Source organism: Loxodonta africana, chromosome 3, assembly GCF_030014295.1.
Source record: "Loxodonta africana isolate mLoxAfr1 chromosome 3, mLoxAfr1.hap2, whole genome shotgun sequence".
Classification (NCBI taxonomy): domain Eukaryota; kingdom Metazoa; phylum Chordata; class Mammalia; order Proboscidea; family Elephantidae; genus Loxodonta; species Loxodonta africana.
In genome coordinates, this window is record NC_087344.1 from 188,666,494 (window position 1) to 188,687,258 (window position 20,765).

The 20,765-nt window shown below is 49.1% G+C and overlaps 1 protein-coding gene across 1 annotated transcript; it reads right to left on the minus strand.

Annotated features, from left to right (window-relative positions):
* Nucleotides 1–678: 678 nt before the first annotated feature.
* Nucleotides 679–19,975, minus strand: UBQLN4 (ubiquilin 4). The gene is made up of 11 exons (XM_003415139.4): nt 19,846–19,975; nt 18,174–18,325; nt 17,569–17,786; nt 16,730–16,992; nt 10,410–10,568; nt 6,719–6,944; nt 5,494–5,633; nt 4,899–4,982; nt 4,609–4,724; nt 4,208–4,394; nt 679–2,561 (listed from the first exon to the last, which is right to left on the minus strand). The coding sequence occupies exons 1-11, from the start codon at nt 19,951–19,953 to the stop codon at nt 2,409–2,411; spliced, it is 1,806 nt and encodes a 601-aa protein (XP_003415187.1). The 5' UTR covers nt 19,954–19,975; the 3' UTR covers nt 679–2,408.
* Between the last annotated feature and the right edge of the window lie 790 nt (nt 19,976–20,765).

Below are 20,765 nucleotides of genomic sequence, written 5' to 3' on the forward strand. Positions count from 1 at the left end.
AGCCCTTTGATGCTTTTTAGATATTTTTCATAATTCATCCAGCTTTTTTAGTTTGGAGTAGGAATGTTGGTCTGAAGCATTTAGTCCACTATTATCAGAAGTGGAACCTTCCACTCATGTTTTATTCATATATCACAGAGCTCTAATCTATGACCTCACCATACAAAATATAAAACCTCAGAGGTGTAAAAAGACTTAAGTTCACACAATTAGTAGTAGAGCCAGGTTTAACTTCAGAGCTCAAGACTATTAAACTCTACTTGCATAAGATCTGGACACAAGGGTGTGTTTGTTTATTTACCTTTTTGCTTGGGGTGAGGAGAGGGTAGTCTTGCCCAAAAGTCAGAGAATAGAGGTAATGACCTAGCTATCTTCTCAACACCTCGCCTACATTTCTCTCCCAGCCCTGACATGGGGGCTGGGGAACGGGGGGAAAGAAACTCAGATATATTTTATAGTCTGGGAATGGAGACTAGAAGAATGCAATCCTTCTCATCCCTCAGCCATGGATTATTGATACCTCCATGATCAGTTATCCCTTAACCTTCAATGTTTCTTAACGCCTGTTGTCACTAAGCACAACTTCAGATTCCTCTATATCCCACTTTATGCCCTCTAAAACCAAGTTGTCTTCAGCTAGCCTCCTCTCCCACAGAAAACAAACACCAAAACACCCTCACAATGAAGACCACGCCATTTATTTACAAGGGCCAGTGTGGGAGTTGGGGGAAATAGGGAAGGAAAGTCACACAGACATCCTCTCTGGACTGCTTAGGACCCTCTTCCACTTGGAGCAAAACTCTGTTCCTCTTGCCTGCATATTCTCAGCCATGGGTCCTCCAAGCAGCTGGGCCGTGTAGCAGAGGGAGGATGTGGTATGAGCCTCCTCTGTGCTCCAGTAGAGCAAATGTCCAATTCCAGATCAAAGGCATCACTGCCATCCTCTCCTCTCCCTCCTCAAACAGAATTTTCTGGCCTGGAGGAAAACTGTGAAGAACTGAAAGAGCAGGGGCTAGGAAGCCAAAGGCCATGATTTCTGGAGGGAAAGACTCCTCTCCTGTCCCCCTAAAGCATTACCAGAATGAAGGGTAATAAAAGTGCTGGTCACAGTCCTGACTGCTTCAGAAGGGGTACCTCACACTACCCTTGGGTTATCCAGTACCCAGAAGTCGAAGGGACCTAGCTCTCCTTCCTATAGCCATTCCTATCCCAGACTGGCCATTCTATCCACTCTTTAGTTAGAGAGAGCTCTGGATCAGAAATCCACAAAGAATCCACCTCCCACCCCAACTCACGTGCATACACACACACACACACACACACACTCATTCACCCAACTCCCCACTGCTGAGATAGATCTCAGTGCCCTCCAGGTCTTTTGAGAGGGGCTCAAGACAGTGGCATTAGGCAGGTTTGGGTTCATGGAAAGGTGCATGTGTGTGTGTATAAGCATGTGTATTTGAAGAAATGGAGCCAATATGACCCCTTGTGAGCCAACACTCTTAAGCTTCATTGAGCCCCTTTCTTCAACTCAAATCCATTAGCATTTCTAAGTCTCCTCTGCCAGTCCTGGGCCTAACCTCCCCCACCTAAAAAAAACTACTAGCGCTCCTATTCCCTAACTGTCAACTCCAGTTTCCAAGCCTTTATTAATCCCCCTCCCATTCCTTTCCTCCAGAAAATCTCATTCCCTCCTCTTCTGCACCCATCTCCACTCGGCTGGTCCAGGGCTTGCTAAATCTTTGACCAGAAGGCTGTGACTTATCTTCCCCTTCAGACAGGGAGAACAAACAGGGTCCTCCTCCTCCCCCTGGAAGCCCCAACAGAATCCACAAAAAAGTACTGGATCAGGACAGGGAGTGAGGAGGAAAGTCACAGATAGCCTGTTTTACCTGTCCCTCCTTCAGAGTGTGAAATTCTAGCTTTGTGCCTTTTCTTAGCAGAGGTTGGGCTAGGAGGAGGAGGGAGTGGTGGAGAGAAAGAAGGAAGAGTTACCAAGAATAAACATAAGATAAGAAAACCCTACCCGTACAGATGGAAGACTCTGTTCCAGTAAACCAGATAGCTGGTTCCTCTTTTGATTCTACACTGCCACCGAGAAGTTTGCAGATTATAAAAGGTGTTTGTGGTGGGGCAAGGAGGTGGGGCCAATCAAACAAACCTGAAAAGTGTTTAAATAGCTGTGCTCAAGGAGGATCAGGAGAGAAGATTCAATCAGAGATGTAAAAGTAAACCAAAATTCTTAGATAGAGCTACAGGATTAAGGCCCATGCCTCTAAATTGCTCTGCTGTCTGGGGAGGACAAGAGAGAAAACAGAGTAGATGACAAGCTCCAGAGGGTGGGGACTGTGAGAGAACCAAACACTGGCATGGAAGGAAGGGAGAGGCAGGAGGCATGGGCCGAGGGATTAGGAGAGTTGAGAGCCCAGGAGTCTCTCAATAGCTGCATTGATGTCCCCTCCTGTGGCAATCAGGGCCTGCAGGTTGGCCTCACGATTGATGAAACCCATGGAGTTGAGCTGCTCCAGTTGCTGCTGAAATCTCACTTCCGGAGTCTGCACCTGGAGGGGAGAGGCCTTGTGAACTGGGCCCCAGATCACCCTTGGAGGCCTATCTGAATCTGAGGGTTCCTAGTGGAGGGAAGAGGCCCAGCAGGCCTTCTCCAGTGTCCTCAGAGTCAACCAAGAGGGCAGGCGAGGGTATACTGCAAGCAGGGGGCAAAGAACCTGAGTTTCAAGTCACTAAACAACTGTGTAATAATGAGGGGGTATCTTTCTTAAAACTTCAAAGTAACTGACAGTCCTCGATCAGCCTATTTTCCTAACCACCTTCCATGAACATCTTGGAGGTGTTAATAGACACCCCAAGAGCCAAATCCTCTGTGGTCAAATAAGATGCATGTCAAACAACATGATGAGCATATTTAACGTCACTGAACTATACTTAGGAAACCCCGGTGGCATAGTGGTTAAGAGCTACAGTGGCTAACCAAAAGGTCAGCAGTTCAAATCTACCAGGCGCTCCTTGGAAACTCTATGGGGCAGTTCTACTCTGTCCTATAGGGTCGCTTTGAGTCCGGAACTATACTTGTAAAGATTATTGACATGGGGAATGTTTTGTTACCTATATATTTATGGCAACAACAAAAAAAGAGCCATTAAAAAAGTGCATGGTAAACACTACCCCTAAATTCATTCCTGGCAGTCATCACACATACAGCAATATTAAAGGCCAGAGAAGGGCCCCAAGAAAGAAAGATCCTGTTTAATTTTGTTTAATTAATCAACAAACACAGCTATTTACAAAAGAGAAGGTTTTTCATTCCTGACCCTCCTATAAACATCTCCTGGAAATGTTTTCCTAAAGGATGTTTGGGAAGTACTAGGCTAGACTCTTAGAGCTAGAAGGAGCCCAGCAATCACAGTCTACCTGCCTGTGGATGAGAGAAAATTGTCATCTAGAGAAGGAAAGGACTTGCCTAGGGTCAGAGAGCAAGTCTGCCACACAGGCCCCCGACTTGCAGTACAAAAGCCCATTCCAGAGCTTTGTGCTCCTTCTCTTCACAGTTCACAGAGCGGGGCACACATGAGGCACAGATCTGTTGACTGGCTTTTAACAGAAAGGTTAAGGGGTTCACCCAGGGTCATCCCCACTGATCCTCCAAGCCCCTGGCCTTGATTTTGTATCCTCTCACCTCCCAGAATCCTCCTCTCTGAGTCTCAGAGATGGGGCGTGCTTTAATCAGCAAAAGAATCCTCTAAGTAGAAGTGGTATAACACAGTGGTTGAGGTGTTAATTCAGGAGCCCCTATGCCTGGGTTTGAATCTTGGCTCTGTTACTAGCTGTGTGATCTTGAACAAGCAAATTAACCTCTCTGGGCCTCATTTTCCTCCCTCTGTAAAACAGACTAGTAAGAACAAATTTCCTTTCAAGGCTGTTGTGAGGAAGAGGTGAGCTCTTATACATAAAGCACTTAGAACAGAACCTGGCACATGGTAGGTGCTATTACTATTCTCATCTTCATTTTATAGTTGTGGACACTGAACTCAGAGGGTCAGTAACTTGCCCAAGGCTAGTCAGTGGCAGACCAGGCTCTCAAGCTGGTCTGGCTGCTTCTGAAGCTTGCTCTGCCGCTCCACCCTACTGCTACGCTTGACTCCGCCCAGGTCGACATGGCGGCCCAGCACCAGCCCCGCTGCCCAGGTACCTGTGAGTTTCCACTTCCGGCCAAAAGCTGGATCATCTGCTGCATGAGCTGCTGCTGGGCACTGGAAGTCCCTGTTGGAGAAGATGTGGCTGGCGTGGCTGGGGAGGAGCTGGGGGCCTCGGGCACAGGCCCAGTGTTGCTGCCTGCTGAGGGTGCTGGAGTCCGGGACATCCCAAAGGAGCCAAGGCTGCAGGCGGGAGATAACTGTGTGAGAGACTGAGAGGTGGGAGGTAGCATCCAAGGTAGGGACGGAAGTGTGAGATCCAGCAGGCAAAGCAGTTAGAGGGAGCAGAAAAAGAGACCCTCAGAGACACAGGCTGCCAGGGGACAGCAGGGCTCAGAGAGAGGAGTTGGAGGGGAGGGTGGCCAGAACTTAGCTGCTCATCTGCCCCCAGCCTTACCTGGGTACCAGCCCAGGGGCCTCGGTCTGCAAGGTCTGCAGCCCCTGCTGGATCTGCAGCAGTGCCTGCATGGCGCGGGGGTTGGTAAGGATGGAGAGTGACTCCGGGTTCTGCATCTGGTGGGAAACCAGTGGACAAAGGTACCAGGAGGTAGCGGGAAAGAGGAGGCAGCCAAGCCCTGAGTCCAGAGCCCAGTTCTGCCCCATGCTGGGTACCCACTGTTCCACCTACGGGGCTTCAGAGACCACCCCTTGCCCTCAACCTCCGCCCTCTCTAGGCTCCTCACTCACCTGCTGCAGGAAGACTGGGAGCTGCAGGCGGAGCTGCTCCTGCAGCTGGGGGTTCCCCGCAAAGAGTGGCACGTTCACCATCATCTGCCAAAGTGAACGTAGTAGGGGGAAGCCTGGGCCCCTCTGTCTTAAGAATTCTCCCACATCCTCAGACTCCCATGCCCTACCTACTCCCATAGGAAATCTGGCCAGCTTTTCCAAGGACTTCAAAGTGTCCTAAAGGCCTAAGCACAACAGTGAGAGGAAGCAGAACTATACTCTGGGCAACGATGAGTATCCGGAGTCAGGTTGCTCGGTCCTGGGTCTGAAGACGATGATGACGATGCTAGCTAAGATTTCCAAGAGGACACAGTACTTACTATGTGCCATGTCCTGTCCTAAACATTTGACATGTGTTAACTCATTTAATCCCACAACAACTCTATGAAGTAGAAACTATTTTTACAGATAAACGGAGGTTAAATAACACGCTTAACTCACAGCCAGGAAGTGGCAGAGCTGGGGATACACAGTCCTGGCTCTTGACCACCACAAGAAATCGCCCCCAAGCAGAGGACTCCTCCCCTCAGCACACTCCCCTGTGCCAGCTCAATACCTGCGCAGCAAAGTCGGGGTTCTGGGCAAGCGTCTGCATCATGCTGCGCATGTACGGGGCTGAGATCACATTCTGCATCAGCTGAGGGTTCTCAGAGATCTGCTGGAGCAAGGCCTGCATTTCTGGGCTGTTGAACACCCCTAGAAGAAGGAGGGGAAAAGAACAGGAGAGAAGGGGTCCCGATGGAAACCAGATGCCTCCCTCACGTCAGTCTGCCTTACTCTAGACACTGAATGGTTACAAAGCTCAGGGAAGCAATGGTAAAATGGTCACCCACGTGCTGTGGTGTGAGTCCACATCTCTCCTGACTTCACCTTGGTCATCTTGCCTTGCTCTGGCCTGGCTCCTTTCCCATCTCCTTTGCTAAGGACAGGCCAGTTGGAAACTAGGTCTGATTCATGCCCCTCTGGACTGCTCCTGCCACAAGCTCAGATAATGTCAGAGTTGGGAAGAATCGCCTAAAGATAACCTAGAACTTGTCTTAGTGGCAGACCCTTTCCTCAAACCAAATCTCATCCAGAACTAAGTATTTCAATATTCTGGTTGGAGCTGGGGCTGGAGGCCTGGGGCCTCTCCCATTTGGTCCTTCCTCACTCTGGAGATGGTCCAGACCCCTCAGGACTTGGGAACACAATTGAAAAACCACAGATCAAGTTGAAGTCCCTTGTTTTACAAAGAAGGAAAATGAAGCAGACAGAGGGGCAGAGACTTGCCCAATCAAGATGTCCCCCAGGGTACAGGGAAACCAGGGCATCTACCAAAGGCCTCCTCGGGGCCATGTGTACAGCCATAGTCCAGATAAATGGGGCACCCCCAAAGGCTGTGCAGCGTATAACCTGCACTTCTGAGCATAGCAGCCCTGCGCATCCCTCTCCCCCAGCCTCACACCTGCCTGGCCCCAGGTCTGCCCTGATTCCTCTCCAATACCCCCTTCCCCAGTCAGACCCATTTACATGGGATAGTACTGGCAGTGCTCAAAGAGCTCAGGCCTGGTTTATTCTTGAGTTCCTACTTAGGTCATACCACGGACATCAGGACACGGCCAATACCAAGCCTTACCCTCTGAGGGGCCTGGCCAGTCCCCCAGCTGCAGAATCCCCTGTGTGGCTTCAGTATAGTCTCACCTCTGTCTTAAATATCCTGGAGCAGTGTGGACCCCATTCAGTCCTGGGGCAGAGGGGCTACCCTGGTGACCCCACTAAGTTCCTTCCACCCTAGGACATACCTGACCCCAGGCTAGCCGCATTGATCCCAAAGGGGTTCGAGACTGTCGGGTGCACCTGGCTGGTCCCCGATCCTCCGGTGCCCTCCCCACCGGACCCGGGGGCCTGGGAGGTGGGGGGCGAGGGGCTCCAGGGGTTAGGGAGGGGCTCTCGATTCTCAGTCCGCAGAGGCTGGGAGGACGAGCTGTCGGAGTTCCCGGCCAGGGAAGAGAAGGGATTGTTGCCAAACTGGGAGGAGGGAAAGGTTTCGGGTTAAGGACTGAAACAAATCAGGGACAAGGGCTAGGCCCTTTCTCTCTTCTCACCGAACAGCCTCCCCTTCCCCGGGAAAGGGAGAGAGATCTAAGACCGTGGAGGTCCTCAGCTCAGTGCTTTGCCCCATGATGGGCAGCTCCATCTTGGCCCTGTTGATGCTAATGACTGGATAGCTGAATCCCTCAGATAACTTTCTCATCTCCTTGTGGCTCCAAATATTCGGTCTCTAGTCTCCTCTGTGTCCACATAGCCCTTTACTCACCTTTCCCATCATGTAGGGAGGTATTTGTTTTCTACTAGCACTTAAAGAGCACAGACAATCTCGGACTCACCTTTGCACTCCCAGCCCCTGACACTAGTAGGTGCTCAATAAGTATTGTTGGCTTGATGGGAGCTGGCTCTCAGGCCTGGCTCTCCTACTTCAACCCTGATCTGCTTCCAGCTCCCTTTATCCAGCCACCCCAGTCCAACCCCAGCTCCCCAAAGCAGCTATCCCTCATTTCCCAGGCCCCCTAAGTGCCACTCTCTGTCCCTCCAGGCACCCCACAGCAGAGCCCCACACTGGCAAGTCCTATGGCTGAGGATGCTCTCCCTGGGTCTTCTTCCCCAGCCCTTGGTCCCCCACCCAGTTTTCCCATCCCCAGCCTAGCTCCTCGCACTGGCCACTTCAGTGGACAGGCCTCCATCACCTCCTGTCCCCTTAGCACCAGCCTCCTCACAGTGGTACCCAGGATGGTCTCCTGGTTTGCCCTTCATTGGATAGTACCCAGCTTCTTCTCTCTGGACCCTCCAGCACCCAGGACACAGCCCTGTGCAAGGGGCATGCTGTAAGAGTCCCAGAGCCCATTTCCCTTGCTCAGCCTTCCTCAGGGCCTCAAAGCTCGGTGGCTCCCTCTCCCCAGTGCCCTGGCAGCCCTGCTCTGAGCAGGAGATATCTGAGGAGACTCAGCCCCTCCGCATATGGGGTTTCATACCCAGTCACTTTTCCTGTTTATTCAAAGCGGGTCACAGGGGCCACGACTGATCAAGGAACTCTCCTGCCCTAAGTCATGGTTCCTTCTTACCAGATGCCTGTTCAGATAACAGGGCTTGCAGGCCAGGGTTCACACACCACAGTTTCAGTCTTTGTCCCTGCTTCAGATTTCCTGTTCTGGTAACTTGCCAAGACTCATGTAGTTCTGGGCCTTGCTTTGTTCTTCCCAGTATACCCTAAGGACTGAATCCCCTTCCTTGAACCACCCATAGGGATAACAGCCACCATTTATTGAGCACCTACTATGTGCCTGACCTATTTATTCTAATGCTTAAAATATCCCTCTAATACACCAGTTCTCCAAGGGTGGTCAGAGGACCCCTGTGAGGTTCAACCTGTTTTTCACTCTCATTTTCTCATGAGGGCACAGCAGAGTTGTCCAAAGGCTACATAATGTGTGACATTGCAACAGACGGAAGGCAGAAGCAGATCAGAGAATTCACCTGTCTTATCATAAGCCAGACATTAAAGAGATCTGCAACAATGTAAAACAAGGCCACCCTTTCCTCTAAAAGCTGTTTGTTTTGGAAAATAGTCATTTATATAACCTACAATAACAAAAGCCTTTCGGGGTCTGCAGTTTTTAAGACTATAACGGGGCCCTGAGACCAAAAATGTTGAAAATCCATTTTGAAAAGGAGGAAGCTAAGACTTAAAACCTTAGGAAGGTTAAGCAACTCGCTTAAACTCACACTAGAAAATGGTGGCCCAGGTATTTGAACCAGGTTTGTTGATGCCGAATGCTGTGTTCTCTTAGCTAAACCAGTGGTTCCCACCATCAGAATTAGCGGGAGTGCTTGTTATAAGCTTGTCTCAACTATATGATTTTTTATCAGATGCATGCATTACTTTGATTTAAAAAAAACTTAATGAAAAACTTAAATAAAATTCCATACAAATTTCTTTAAAAATCTGTAGTTGATCCCTATAAGCAATTTCTAAAATTTGAGAGAGTAATGCCAAGAATAACCAGGATGATGTCAAAGAACAAAGTGGGGGATTCACTCTACCAGATACCCACACTGACTTAAGACAGTGTGGTATCACTGTGGGGATAGGCAAATTGACCAGTGGAACAGAATAGGGTCAGCAAGAGACAAACGATCTGTGGAAACCTGGTGTAGGACAGAGATGGCATAAACAAGCCACTGGTAAAGCGTGGGCCACTCAGTATATGGGGCTGGCAAAACTGCTTAGCCACAGGAAAAAGGGATGTGAGATCCCAACCTCACACCTGGATGCTGGTTCCAGGGCCACGTTCAGTTCGTGAAAATTCATCCGGCTGTACGTTTACAATAGGTGCGCTTTTCTCTGTCTATTTATCCTTCAATAAAACATTTTAAAAATGGTAAACATTTTTTGTTTCAATGTTTAAAGCAAGTTGAAAATGATATGAACAGTGTGACACCTCTTTTGTGAGGTTTAAAATATCCAAAACAGCCCTATAGATTGTTTTTGGATACACACATAGGTCATAAAAGCATAAAGAAATGAACCAGAATGATAAACACCAGCTTCAAAGAAGTAATTACTTCTGGAGAGGGAAAGAGGCAGAGGGGTACGTGAAGGCTGCAATTCTATCTGTAATGTCTTCCTTCCAATGTTAAATACGTGTACCACCATACACAAAATACTGACAACGCTAGTTGCCTCTGGGGTAGAAGAGAGGTGGCTGAGAAGAAATAGAAAGATCCCCTCTGTGTACTTCTGTCTAGGTTGTACACTTTTTGAAGACTCTCTTGGTTACCTTTTGCAACTTTTGAATTTTGAAAGGCGTAAATGCATAATGCATTTAATGTAAATTAAAATTTTAAAAAACACACAAAGAAAGCACTGACACTATATATGACAGTGTGTTAGGGTTAGATAAAATTGGGTACTAGATATAAGATAATGCTATATTTTTAGCTATGCTTTTTGGGCCCTTGGAAATAATTCAAAAAGCATTTTTGAAAGTGCATATTCCTGGGACCCAACCCCAGAGACTGAGTCAATAAGTAGTTCGAGGGTGGTGACCAGGAGTGTCATTACCAAGCTCCCCGGGTGATTCTGATGCAGGTGACCTGTGGACCACAGTTGAGACACATTGCTAGGAGCAGCTGTCTGCCCCCCAGGCCTGCCCCACAACCTTTGAGCCTCTGGTGTAAGAAGTTTGTCAGAACAATGTCAAATCCCTTGGACACGGCCCCCACCCACTTCTTCAGGGAACTCTGCTATCTTCCACCTTAGTCCCATGCCGAGTTGTGCCGTCTTTGCCTACACATTGTGAGAGCCAGCCTTCAAGCCAAGGTCTACCCATCAGGGGAGTGGGGGAAGAAAGTGGTACCCTGAACCTTGCCTGGGTCTGGGGGCAGGGAATCCTGTGCCCAGACAGCCCCTTCCACTGCCCCAGCCCCAGCCCCTACCTGCTCACGGGCAGCACTGAACATGGGCTCCTGGATGTCCGTGTACATGCGACGGAGGGCATTATACCCTCCGGGGATGCTCTCAAGGTTGCTCAGGGCCCGGTCCTGGTTCCGCATCATCTCCTGCATCATGGCTGGATTCCGAGCAAGCTCCATGGTCTGGTGGAGAGAGAAAAAGACATGATGGGCCTTGGAATCAGGGTAGCACCAAGCTAGGAAAAGGGTGGGGCCAGAGGAGGGGCCTGCATTAGGACCAGAGTCCAGGGCGCAGGAACTGCCCACAGCGGCAGGGAGTGGGGTGAACAGGACTTCCTTCTTCTACTGTAATCTTGGCTCTAACCCTGCCTCCCCCTGGGTATTTTGGTTAGCTTTTTCAAGTGGGGGACAATGATCCCAGGTAAATAAGGGCAGCAGCTTCCCTCCCTCAGGATCTGAGGGTCCACAGGAGTGTCAGGGAACATGGAAGAAGCAGAGTAAGAAGGAAACCCAGAGAGGGGAGGCAGAAGAGAAAATTAACATCTACTGGGCAACCTACTGCATACGAGCACTAGGCTAAATACAGAATTTGAGTCATTTCATCCCCACAGTAACCCTCCCAGGTAGGTATTTCGGTCCCTCTTTTGCAGATGAGATAGATGTTAACTGACTTGCTGCCTGGGGACACACAGCTGGTTAGCGGTGCAGCCAGGTTTGCAGGCCAGGTCAGTCTATGTGACAAAGACCATTCTGTGATTCAGGTAAATAACCACAAATAGAGGAGCAAAAGGATTCAAGCTGGGACATGCTACCAACACCCCCTAACCCCCAACCTCCAGGTCAGGTCTTTGGCCTGACTGCACCTTGAGAAATGCCAAAAGTGAGGGCAATGGTTCACTCTCAATTAAGCATGTCAATCCCAGGGAAGAGGAGTGCATGATGGGAAAAATTAGCATAGCTATTTCTTGTTCCCATCCAGTTTGGAATACCCTCTCTCTCCACCATCCCTCCCTCCTTTCCCACGGTGCTCCACACCTGCCTTTTCTAAGATGACTTGTGGGCTAATATATCCAGCCTCATGAGGCTCTGATCTCTTGCGGCACAATTCATTCAAGCGGTAAATATTTATTTATTTATTGTGCTTTAAGTGAAAGTTAACAAATCAAGTCAGTTTCTCATGCAAAAACTTATACACACCTTGCTATGTACTCCTAGCTGCTCTCCTAATGAGACAGCACACTCCTTCTCTCTACCTTGTATTGCCCCTGTCCATTCAACCAGCTCCTGTCCCCCTTTTCCTTCTCATCTTGCCTCCAGACAGGAGTTGCCCACAGTCTCCTGTGTCTACTTGAGCCAAGAAGCTCACTCCTCACCAGCATCATTGTCTATCTTACAGTCCAGTCCAATCCCCGCCTGGAGAGTTGGCTTCGGGAATGGTTCCAATCTTGGGCTAACAAAGGGTGTGGGGACCATGACCTCCAGGGTCCTTCTAGTCTCAGTCAGACCATTAAGCCTGGTCTTTTTATGAGAATTTGAGATCTGCATCCCACTGTTCTCCTGCTCCATCAGGGATTCTCTGTCGTGTTCCCTGTCAGGGCAGTGATTGGTGGTAGCCGGGCACCATCTAGTTCTTCTGGTCTCAGGCTGATGACACCTCTTTCTGTCTCTTGGGCTCATCTTTACCATATGTCTTTGGTGTTCTTCATTCTCCTTTGCTCCAGGTGGGTTGAGACCAATTAATGCATCTTAGATGGCCGCTTGCTAGCATTTAAGACCCCAGATGCCTCTCACCGAAGTGAGATACCGAACGTTTTCTTAATACATTTTGTTATAGTTGACCTAGATGTCTCCTGAAACCGTGGTCCCCAGATCCCCATCCCTGCTACTCTGGCCTTCAAAGCATTTGGTTGTATTCAGGAAACTTCTTTCAAGCAGTAAATATTTATTGAGTGCTTACTATGTACCAAAGGCTGGTGGCGCCACAGTTAAGTACTTGGCTGTTAACTGAAAAGTTAAGCCACTCAACAGCTCTGTGGGAGAAAGACATGACCATCTGCTTCCATAAAGATTGCCATTGTTGTTGTTAGGTGCTCTTGAGTCAGAGTTCATAGCGACCCTGCGTACAACAGAACGAAACGCTGCCCAGTCCTGTGCCATCCTCACAATTATTACTGTGTTTGGGCCCATAATTGCAGCCACTGTGTTAATCCATTTCATTGAGGGTCTTCCTCTTTTTCACTGACCCTCTACTTTACCAAGCATGATGAACTTCTCCAGGGACCGATCCCTCCTGAAAACATGCCCAAAGTACATGAGATGAGGTCTCACCATCCTCGCTTCCAAGGAGCACTCTGGCTGTACTTGGTCCAAGACAGATTTGTTCATTCTTCTGAAAGTCCATGGTATGTTCGATATTCTTCAGCAACATCACAGTTCAAAGGCATCAACTCTTCTTTGTTCGTCCTTATTCATTGTCCAGCTTTTGCGTGCATATGAGGCGACTGGAAACATCTTGGCTTGGGTCAGGTGCACCTTAGTCTTCAAAGTGACATGTTTGCTTTGGAACACTTTAAAGAGGTCTTTTGCAGCAGATTCACCCCATGCAATATGTCATTTGATTTCTTGACTTCTGCTTCTATGGGTGTTGAATGTGGATTCAAGTAAAATGAAATCCTTGACAACTTCAATCTTTTCTCCATTTATCATGATTTTGCTTATTGGGCCAGCTGTGAGAACATTTATTTTATGCTGAGGTGTAATCCATATTGAAGGCTGTAGTCTTAGATCTTCATCAGCAAGTGCTTCAAGTCCTCTTTACTTTCAGCAAGCAAGGCTGTGTCATTTATATATCATAAGTTGTTAATGAGTCTTCCTCCAATCCTGATGCTGTGTTGTTCATATAGTCCAGCTTCTTGGGTTATTTGCTCAGCATACAGATTGAATAAGTATGGTGAAAGGAAACAATCCTGACACACGCCTTTCCTGATTTGAAACTATGCAATATCCCCTTGTTCTGTTCGAGTGACTGCCCTTGGTCTAGGTACAGTTTCTGCATGAGAACAATTAAGTGTTATTGAATTCCCATTCTTTGCAATGCTATCCATAATTTGTTATGATACATAGTCAAGTGTCTTTGCATAGTTAATAAAACATAGGTAAACATCTCTCTGATATTCTCTGCTTTCAGCCAAGATCCATCTGACATTAGCAATGATATCCTTTGTTCCACACCCTCTTCTGAATCTGGCTTAACTTTCTGGCAGTTCCCTGTTCACGTAATGCTGTAACCATTTTTGAATTATCTTCAGCAAAATTTTACTTATAGATGATATCAATGATAAAACAAAACAAAAACCCAAATACATTGTCGTTGAGTCGATTCCAACTCATAGTGACCCTTTAGGACAGAGTAGAACTGCCCCATAGGGCTTCCAAGGAATGAATTTGAACTGCCGACCTTTTGGTTAGCAGCCAAGCTCTTAACCACTGCACCACCAGGGCTCCAATATTAATGATATTGTTCAAAAATTTCCACATTCTGTTGGATCACCTTTCTTTGGAATGGGCACAACTACGAACCTCTTCCAGTCGGTTGGCCAGGTAGCTATCTTCCAAATTTCTTGGCATGGATGAGTGAGCACTTCCAACGTTGCATCCATTTGTTGAAACATCTCAGTTGATATTCTGTCAACTCCTGGAGCCTTGTTTTTGCCAATGCTTTCAGTGCAGCAGCGACTTCTTTCTTCAAATACCATTGGTTCTTGATCATATGCTACCTCCTGAGATGGCTGAAAGGAGCCTTGCTGGCACAGTGGTTAAAGCGATCAACTGCTAACCGAAAGGTCAGCAGTTTGAAACCACCAGCGACTCCGCGGGAGAAAAGATGTGGTAGTTTACTTCCATAGAGATTTACAGCCTTGGAAACCCTATGGGATGGCTATGATTCGGAGTTGATTTAATGGCAGTGGGGTTTTGGGAAATGGTTGAACAATTGTTTTTGGTACAGTTATACAGTTACTTTGTGTATTCCTTCCATCTTCTTTTGATGCTTCCTGCGTTGTTCAATATTTTGCCCATAGAATCCTTCAGTATTGCAACTCAAGGCTTGAATTTTTTCTTCAGTTCTTTCAGCTTGAGAAATGCTGAGCGTGTTCTTCCCTTTTTGTTTTCCTACTCCAGGTCTTCGCACATTTCATTACAATACTTTGTCTTCTGGAGCCGCCCTTTGAAATCTTCTGTTCAGCTCTTCATTATTTCTTCCATTTGCTTTAGCTACCCTACGTTCAAGAGCAAGTTTCAGAGTGTCATCTGACATCCATTTTGGTCTTTTCTTTTTTTCCTGTCTTTTTAATGACGTTTTGCTTTCTCCGTATATGATGTCCTTGATGTCATCCCCCAACTCATCTGGTCTTCAGTCATTAGTGTTCGATGCATCAAAGCTATTCTTGAGGTGGTCTCTAAATTCACGCTGAATATACTCAAAGTCGTACTTCAGTTCTTGTGGACTTGCTTTAATTTTCTTCAGTTTCAGCTTGAACTTGCATAGGAGCAATTGATGGTCTTGTTTTGCAGTCAGCCCCTGGCCTTGTTCTGACTGATGATATTGAGCTTCTCCATCGTCTCTTTCCACAGACGCAGTTGATTTGATTCCTGTGCATTCCATTTGGCAAGGTCCACGTATATAGTTGCCACTTATGATGCTGGAAAAAGGTATTTGTAATGAATAGGTCATTGGTCTTGCGAAATTCTATCATGAGATTTTTGGCATCATTTCTATCATCAAGGGCATATTTTCCAACTATTGATCTTACATCTTTGTTTTCAACTTTCATATTCCAATCACAGTAATTATCAATGTATCTTGATTGCATGTTTGATCCATTTCAGACTGCAGAAGCTGGTAAAAGTCTTCAGTTTCTTTATCTTTGGCATTAGTGGTTGGTGCATAAATTTGAATAGTGTTATTAACTGGTCTTCCTTGTAGGTGTATGGATATTATCCTATCACTGGCAGCACTGTACTTCAGGATAGATCTTAAAATGTTCTTTTTGACAATGAATGTGACGCCCTTCCTCTTCAATTTGTCATTCCCGGTATAGTAGACCATATGAGTGTCTGATTCAAAATGGCCAATACCAGTCCATTTCAGCTCATTAATGACTAGGATATCAATGTTTATGCGTTCCATTTCATTTCTGATGACTTCCAATTTTCCTAGATTCATACTTTGTACATTTCATGTTCCAATTACTAAATGGATGTTTGCAACTATTTCTCCTCATTTTGAGTCGTGCCACATCAGCAAGTGAAGATCCCGAAAGCTTGACTCCAACCACATCATTAAGGTTGACTCTGCTTTAAGAAGGCAGCTCTTCCCCAGTCGTTTTCTGAGTGCCTTCCAACCTGATGGGCTTATCTTCTGGCATTATATCAGATAATGTTCTGCTGTTATTCATAAGGTTTTCATTGGCCAGTTATTTCAGAAGTAGATGGCCAGGTCTTTCTTCCTAGTCTCCATTAGTCTGGAAGCTCTGCTAAAACCTGTCCACCATGGATGACCTGAAATACCGGTGGCATAGCTTCCAGGATCACAGCAACACACAAGCTACCACAGTACAACAAAATGACAGATGAATGGTGGCCATAAAGATTACAGCCTAGAAAACCCTGTCACATGGGGTTGCTATGAGTCAAAAATAGACTTGATGGCACTTAACAACAATAACTATGTATCAGGCATCATTCTAGACAGTGAACAAAAAACACTAGGAAACCCCTGCCCTCTTGGAACTTATTTTCTAATGAGTTTAGCACCAGTGTCCACAGCTCTGCTAGGCAGGTCATCTGTCTTTGGGAAATGGAGCTCTCAAAGATCAACACCAAAACTGCCTTCCCTGGGTCTCCCTTCCCCACTGGGCCCTGCCCAGCCACCTCGCTCCCCAAACATACCACTCTTATTTCCAGGCCTGTGCACTTGCTGTCCCTCTGCCCTTAACACTCTTCTCATTTTCTTCCCTTCGTTCATTGTTCTCCTCCTTTGGGTCTCAGCCTGGATGATACTTCTTCCAAGAGGCCTCCTGCCCTTCTCTGGGCTCCTAGGAGGATTCTGTGATTATCACTATAATAGCACCTACCACACTATATTATAATTGCCTGTTAACCTGTCCCACTTCCCACCAAGAAAGCTAGGCCTGTGTCTTTTCGTCACTGTACCCCCACTGTTTAACCATGGCTGCTGAACGGATGAATAAACAAATTAATGTAGTACAAGGTAGGAAAAGGCTGGGCAGGGCAAGGCTGGGCTCCAGGTGTTCATCAACTACCCAACCTTCTCTTGTACCCACCTGCCTCATGAGCTCAGGATTGTTGAGCATATGGCTGATCTCGGGGTTCCGCTCCATCAGCTGCTGCATCTGGGGGTTGGCCATGATCATGTGGCGCATCAGGTCGGGGTTAGACATCATGTCCTGGACCAGGGGGTTCTCCATGATCTGCGACAGCATCTCAGGGTTGGACATCAGCTGCCTCTGCATCTGCTGCTGCAGCTCCATGAAGTTGGCAGAGCCCAGGCCCAGGCTGCCCAGCCCCAGGATGCCCCCAAAGCCAGCTGTGGGGAGGGGACAGGGTCACATTCTACTCAAGTGGCCTTTCCCCTACCTGGCCAAAGGTACTGAATACAGATCTCCAGGGTGGGCCCAATCTTTTCTCTGCTTCTCACAGCTCCCTTTTCCACTTACTCCCACAGCCTAGCCCTGATCCACGCGAAGAGCCATTAGACTGAGACCTCTTGGACTGCAGAGGCTTAGGCTACCCCAGAGCTGAGCACAGCACCTAGCAAAGAGCGGGCAATCAGTGACAGTCTAAGTAAATAAATATTCCCTGTCCTGGCTCCTGCTGGGCCTATCATTTCTCCAAACTCACAGGTTCTTTTAATATCCTCACCCAGGGTTCCCCACGTCCCCAGCCCCATTTCTCCCCTCACTCTTAATACTTCCCCTCCTCCAGGAAGCCCTCACGGAGTAGTCTCCTCCCTGGTTTGGCTCAAATACCAGTGTTTAGAGCCCTGTGTCCAGGGGTCACCTACCCTATCAGACCAGGATCAGGGACCATATTTCTCCCTCCTCTTGACTCTCCCCAACTCCCAAACCGAAACAGCACTGTGTTCTCCTTTCTAGGGGCTTACAGAGTATGGACGCAGTTGCACTGGGGGGTCCCTCCCCAGCCCCTGGGGAGGGCCCCCCCCCACTGCTCCTCCGGCTTCCACTGCCAGCATCTGAAGTGGTGCTGCCAGAGGTGGAGGGCTGGGCAGGGGTGGCGGGTGAAGCAGGCATGGTGGAGGGTGCAGAGGCAGGGTCAGGAGTGGAGGGGGAAGAAGCAGTGGTAGCAGCCGGATCTTGAACCCTGAGGACAGAGAAAGGAGAATCCTGGTTGGAGTATACACCCCAAGAACAAGGAAGGCACCACAAAGATCAGACTGCTCTTTCTTGGCTGGGCAGTTACTACCCTAACTATGACCCTAAGGCAGGAAGAGGGAGGGGAAGGGGAGGTCAGTAAACTAGGGAGTGAGGGCGGAGCTAGTATTATCTGTCTTCAGGGCATTCTGGGAGGGGTAAATCAGGATCCCTTCGGAGGTGAGATTATAGCCTGCCTGAAAATTCATCCAGGAGCCACCTTCCCAGGCCTTGGCATAGGCCCTCTAGGTTTGGATGAGCTGATGGGTGAGAAAGCCTCAGATGTGGAAGTGAGAGGCCCAATCAGAAGCTGGGCCTGCTTATCTCCTGAACTTACTTCTGAGGGGTCTTGATGACCAGATGGACAGTGAGCCCATCCTTGATCCCATGCTGGTTCAGTGTGTCCCCATCCTTGAGGATCTTGCCGGCAAAGATCAAGACGAGCTGGTCCTGCTGGGCCTTAAACCTCCGGGAGATTTCCTCTTTGAACTGGGATCAAGAGACAGAGGTCCTTGTGGAGGGTGCCTGGGCTCCACCCACTAGGGACCCTGCCTCTTCTTTAAGAGCTTTTGCATTCCCTTGCTCCCACCTCTAGTCATGGGAAGTCCTTTCTTCAGTCTCAAGCTGCAATAAACAGCTCCTTTCTTACCCAAGGAGATGGATTATTGAGAGGCTCCTCTCTCAGTTCCATCCCAGGGTCTTCTACCCTAGAAAGTCCTTGCTGCTATCTGCCATCCCACCTCCAGTCTGTCCACCCAGCTTCCTGTGAGGGTGCTGCCTGGGCAGCCCTCCTCATCCCAATTCCTTAAACAGCCTTGGACCCGGACTGTCTTCCTTCAGTTTTTTCTTCTCAGACCTCAAGTTTCCCTCCTCCGCTTAGTCTCAGTTTCTGCTCAGTTCAGCGTTCCTGAACTACAACAACAAATAGATCCCAGTCATTGAATATTTACTACTCACCACTTAACCGTCTAAGTCCCATAAGATACGTACTAATGACTAGCTCCATTTTAGAGACGAGAAATTTGAGGATCAGCGAGGTTAAGTAATTTATCCTGAGCAGAATGGGAATTGGGCTTTGACCAGGCTCTTAACCGTTCAGACACACTGCCTCTCAATTGGAGCTGATTTCAAATTCAGCTGTGCAGGGAAAAGGATTTAAATTCTGGAATGGAGTGGTTTTATAAGGTTGGGAGGCAGTGGTGGCACCAAGGGGTGCCTGAGGGAGACCTAGAATCCCCAAACTCTATCAGCCCCTCCCACTAAAAAAAAAAACACTCAAGTAAAAACAGTGCACTTGCTAAGCAAAGACAGTTAAGACTCCTCTTCCAACCAGAAAGCCTATCTTAAGCCCCGCCTATGTGAAATTTTGGAGCAGCCACTGGGGGTGAAGAACACAAGCGATATTCTATATTTCAACAATTGTTTATTGAGCACCTATTGCACACTGCGTAAAAACCTGAGGAGCTGAGAATCAAAAGAAATCACCTCAATTTGAGAGTAGAAAGGATCTGGGCAGAGGAAAATCCTCTCCCCACCGCCGCAGGTTTTCACCCAAAACGCTGGGAGTCCTGGGAGGCATACAGAAGGCGCCTGGCGCTCTCGGCTTGCGCCCTGGCCCCTTCTGGCTCAGCACCTTGCCGGTGCCCCCCGCTCAGCCTTGGCGCCTCGAACCCCGACTGGTCACCCGAGCGCACACTCCCCTCAAACCCAGGGTCATTCCCTTTTCCCGGTGCAAGGTGCCCCCTCTTCACTCTCCACCACGCCCCCAGCCCTGGCCACAAGGCAAACCCCGGGCCCCCCCCCCACGCGCGCGCGCCATGCTCCCCCGGATCTACCCTTTGCAGGGCGCCCCCTACCCGCCTCTCCTTCCTTCCCGCTCCTTGGGGTCCCTGCTGACCCCCCGCTCTTCTCTCCAGGGCCCTCCTGGTGGTCCCGACAGTCTCTCAGAGACCCCCACATCTCCTCACAGACCCCCCTCCTCCGCGCTCGGTCCCCGCCAGCCGTACTACCTCCTTGACCGAGGCTCGATCGCAGATCACAATTTCCTCCTTGTCCTTGGGGGTCTTGACGGTGACCCGAATGGGGGGCCTCGTCTCGGCCCCGCTCGGCTCCGCCATGCCGCCGCCGCCGCCGCCACCACCCGGCCGCCCGCCAGCCCGCCCCGGCTCCTCCTCCTCCTCTTCCCCGCCCGGCCGGTCCGGCTCGGCTCGGGCGCCTCCAACACTCCCCTCCCCTCCCCAAGGCTTCACCGCCCCCTCCGGACCAGCCGCAGCCACAGCGCCCCGGGCGGACCGGGGGGACCACTGCAGCGGGCCCGCCCAGGGCCAAGCCCCGGGTTCGGGAGCCTGGACAGGGCCTTGCAGGGTAGTAGCCCCTGGATGGGGCTCTGGGCGGGAGCGGGGCGTGTCCTTCACTCGCGGGGCGGGGAGCAGAGGGCGGGTTCCGGGCGAGAGACCACCGCCCACCCAAGCTGGCCCGAGCCGCGCCGCGGTCCAGTCTGGCCCAAGGCTGCCCCCGCCCCCTCCGCGGGTAACTCCCGCTCCGGGACAAAGGACTTTCTGTGTCGCCGCTTTATCACTGTGCCCTGTGATAACTTGGCCTTTCCTGAGAGGCCCAGATCCCTTCCAGGCCTTCTCTTGCTCGATTTGGAGGTTGAATTTTTTCCCACCTCTGGACGTCCGCCTAGGGTCTCATATCTAGGATTGACCCTGTTCTCCCGAGGGTCGTGACCCGAATGAAGGACTGTTAAATACGGTGTCAGGGATCTGGCCTTTGCCTAGGTGGCTTTTCTGAGCCTAGGTTTCCTCAAGCTAATAATGCCTATAGCCTCATCCCACAGAATCGTGCATAACATAGAAAACTGCTTTGGAAAGTAACCAAAGGTGTGCTTGACAAATACAGGGATTCTATTGTTATTATTATTGAATCG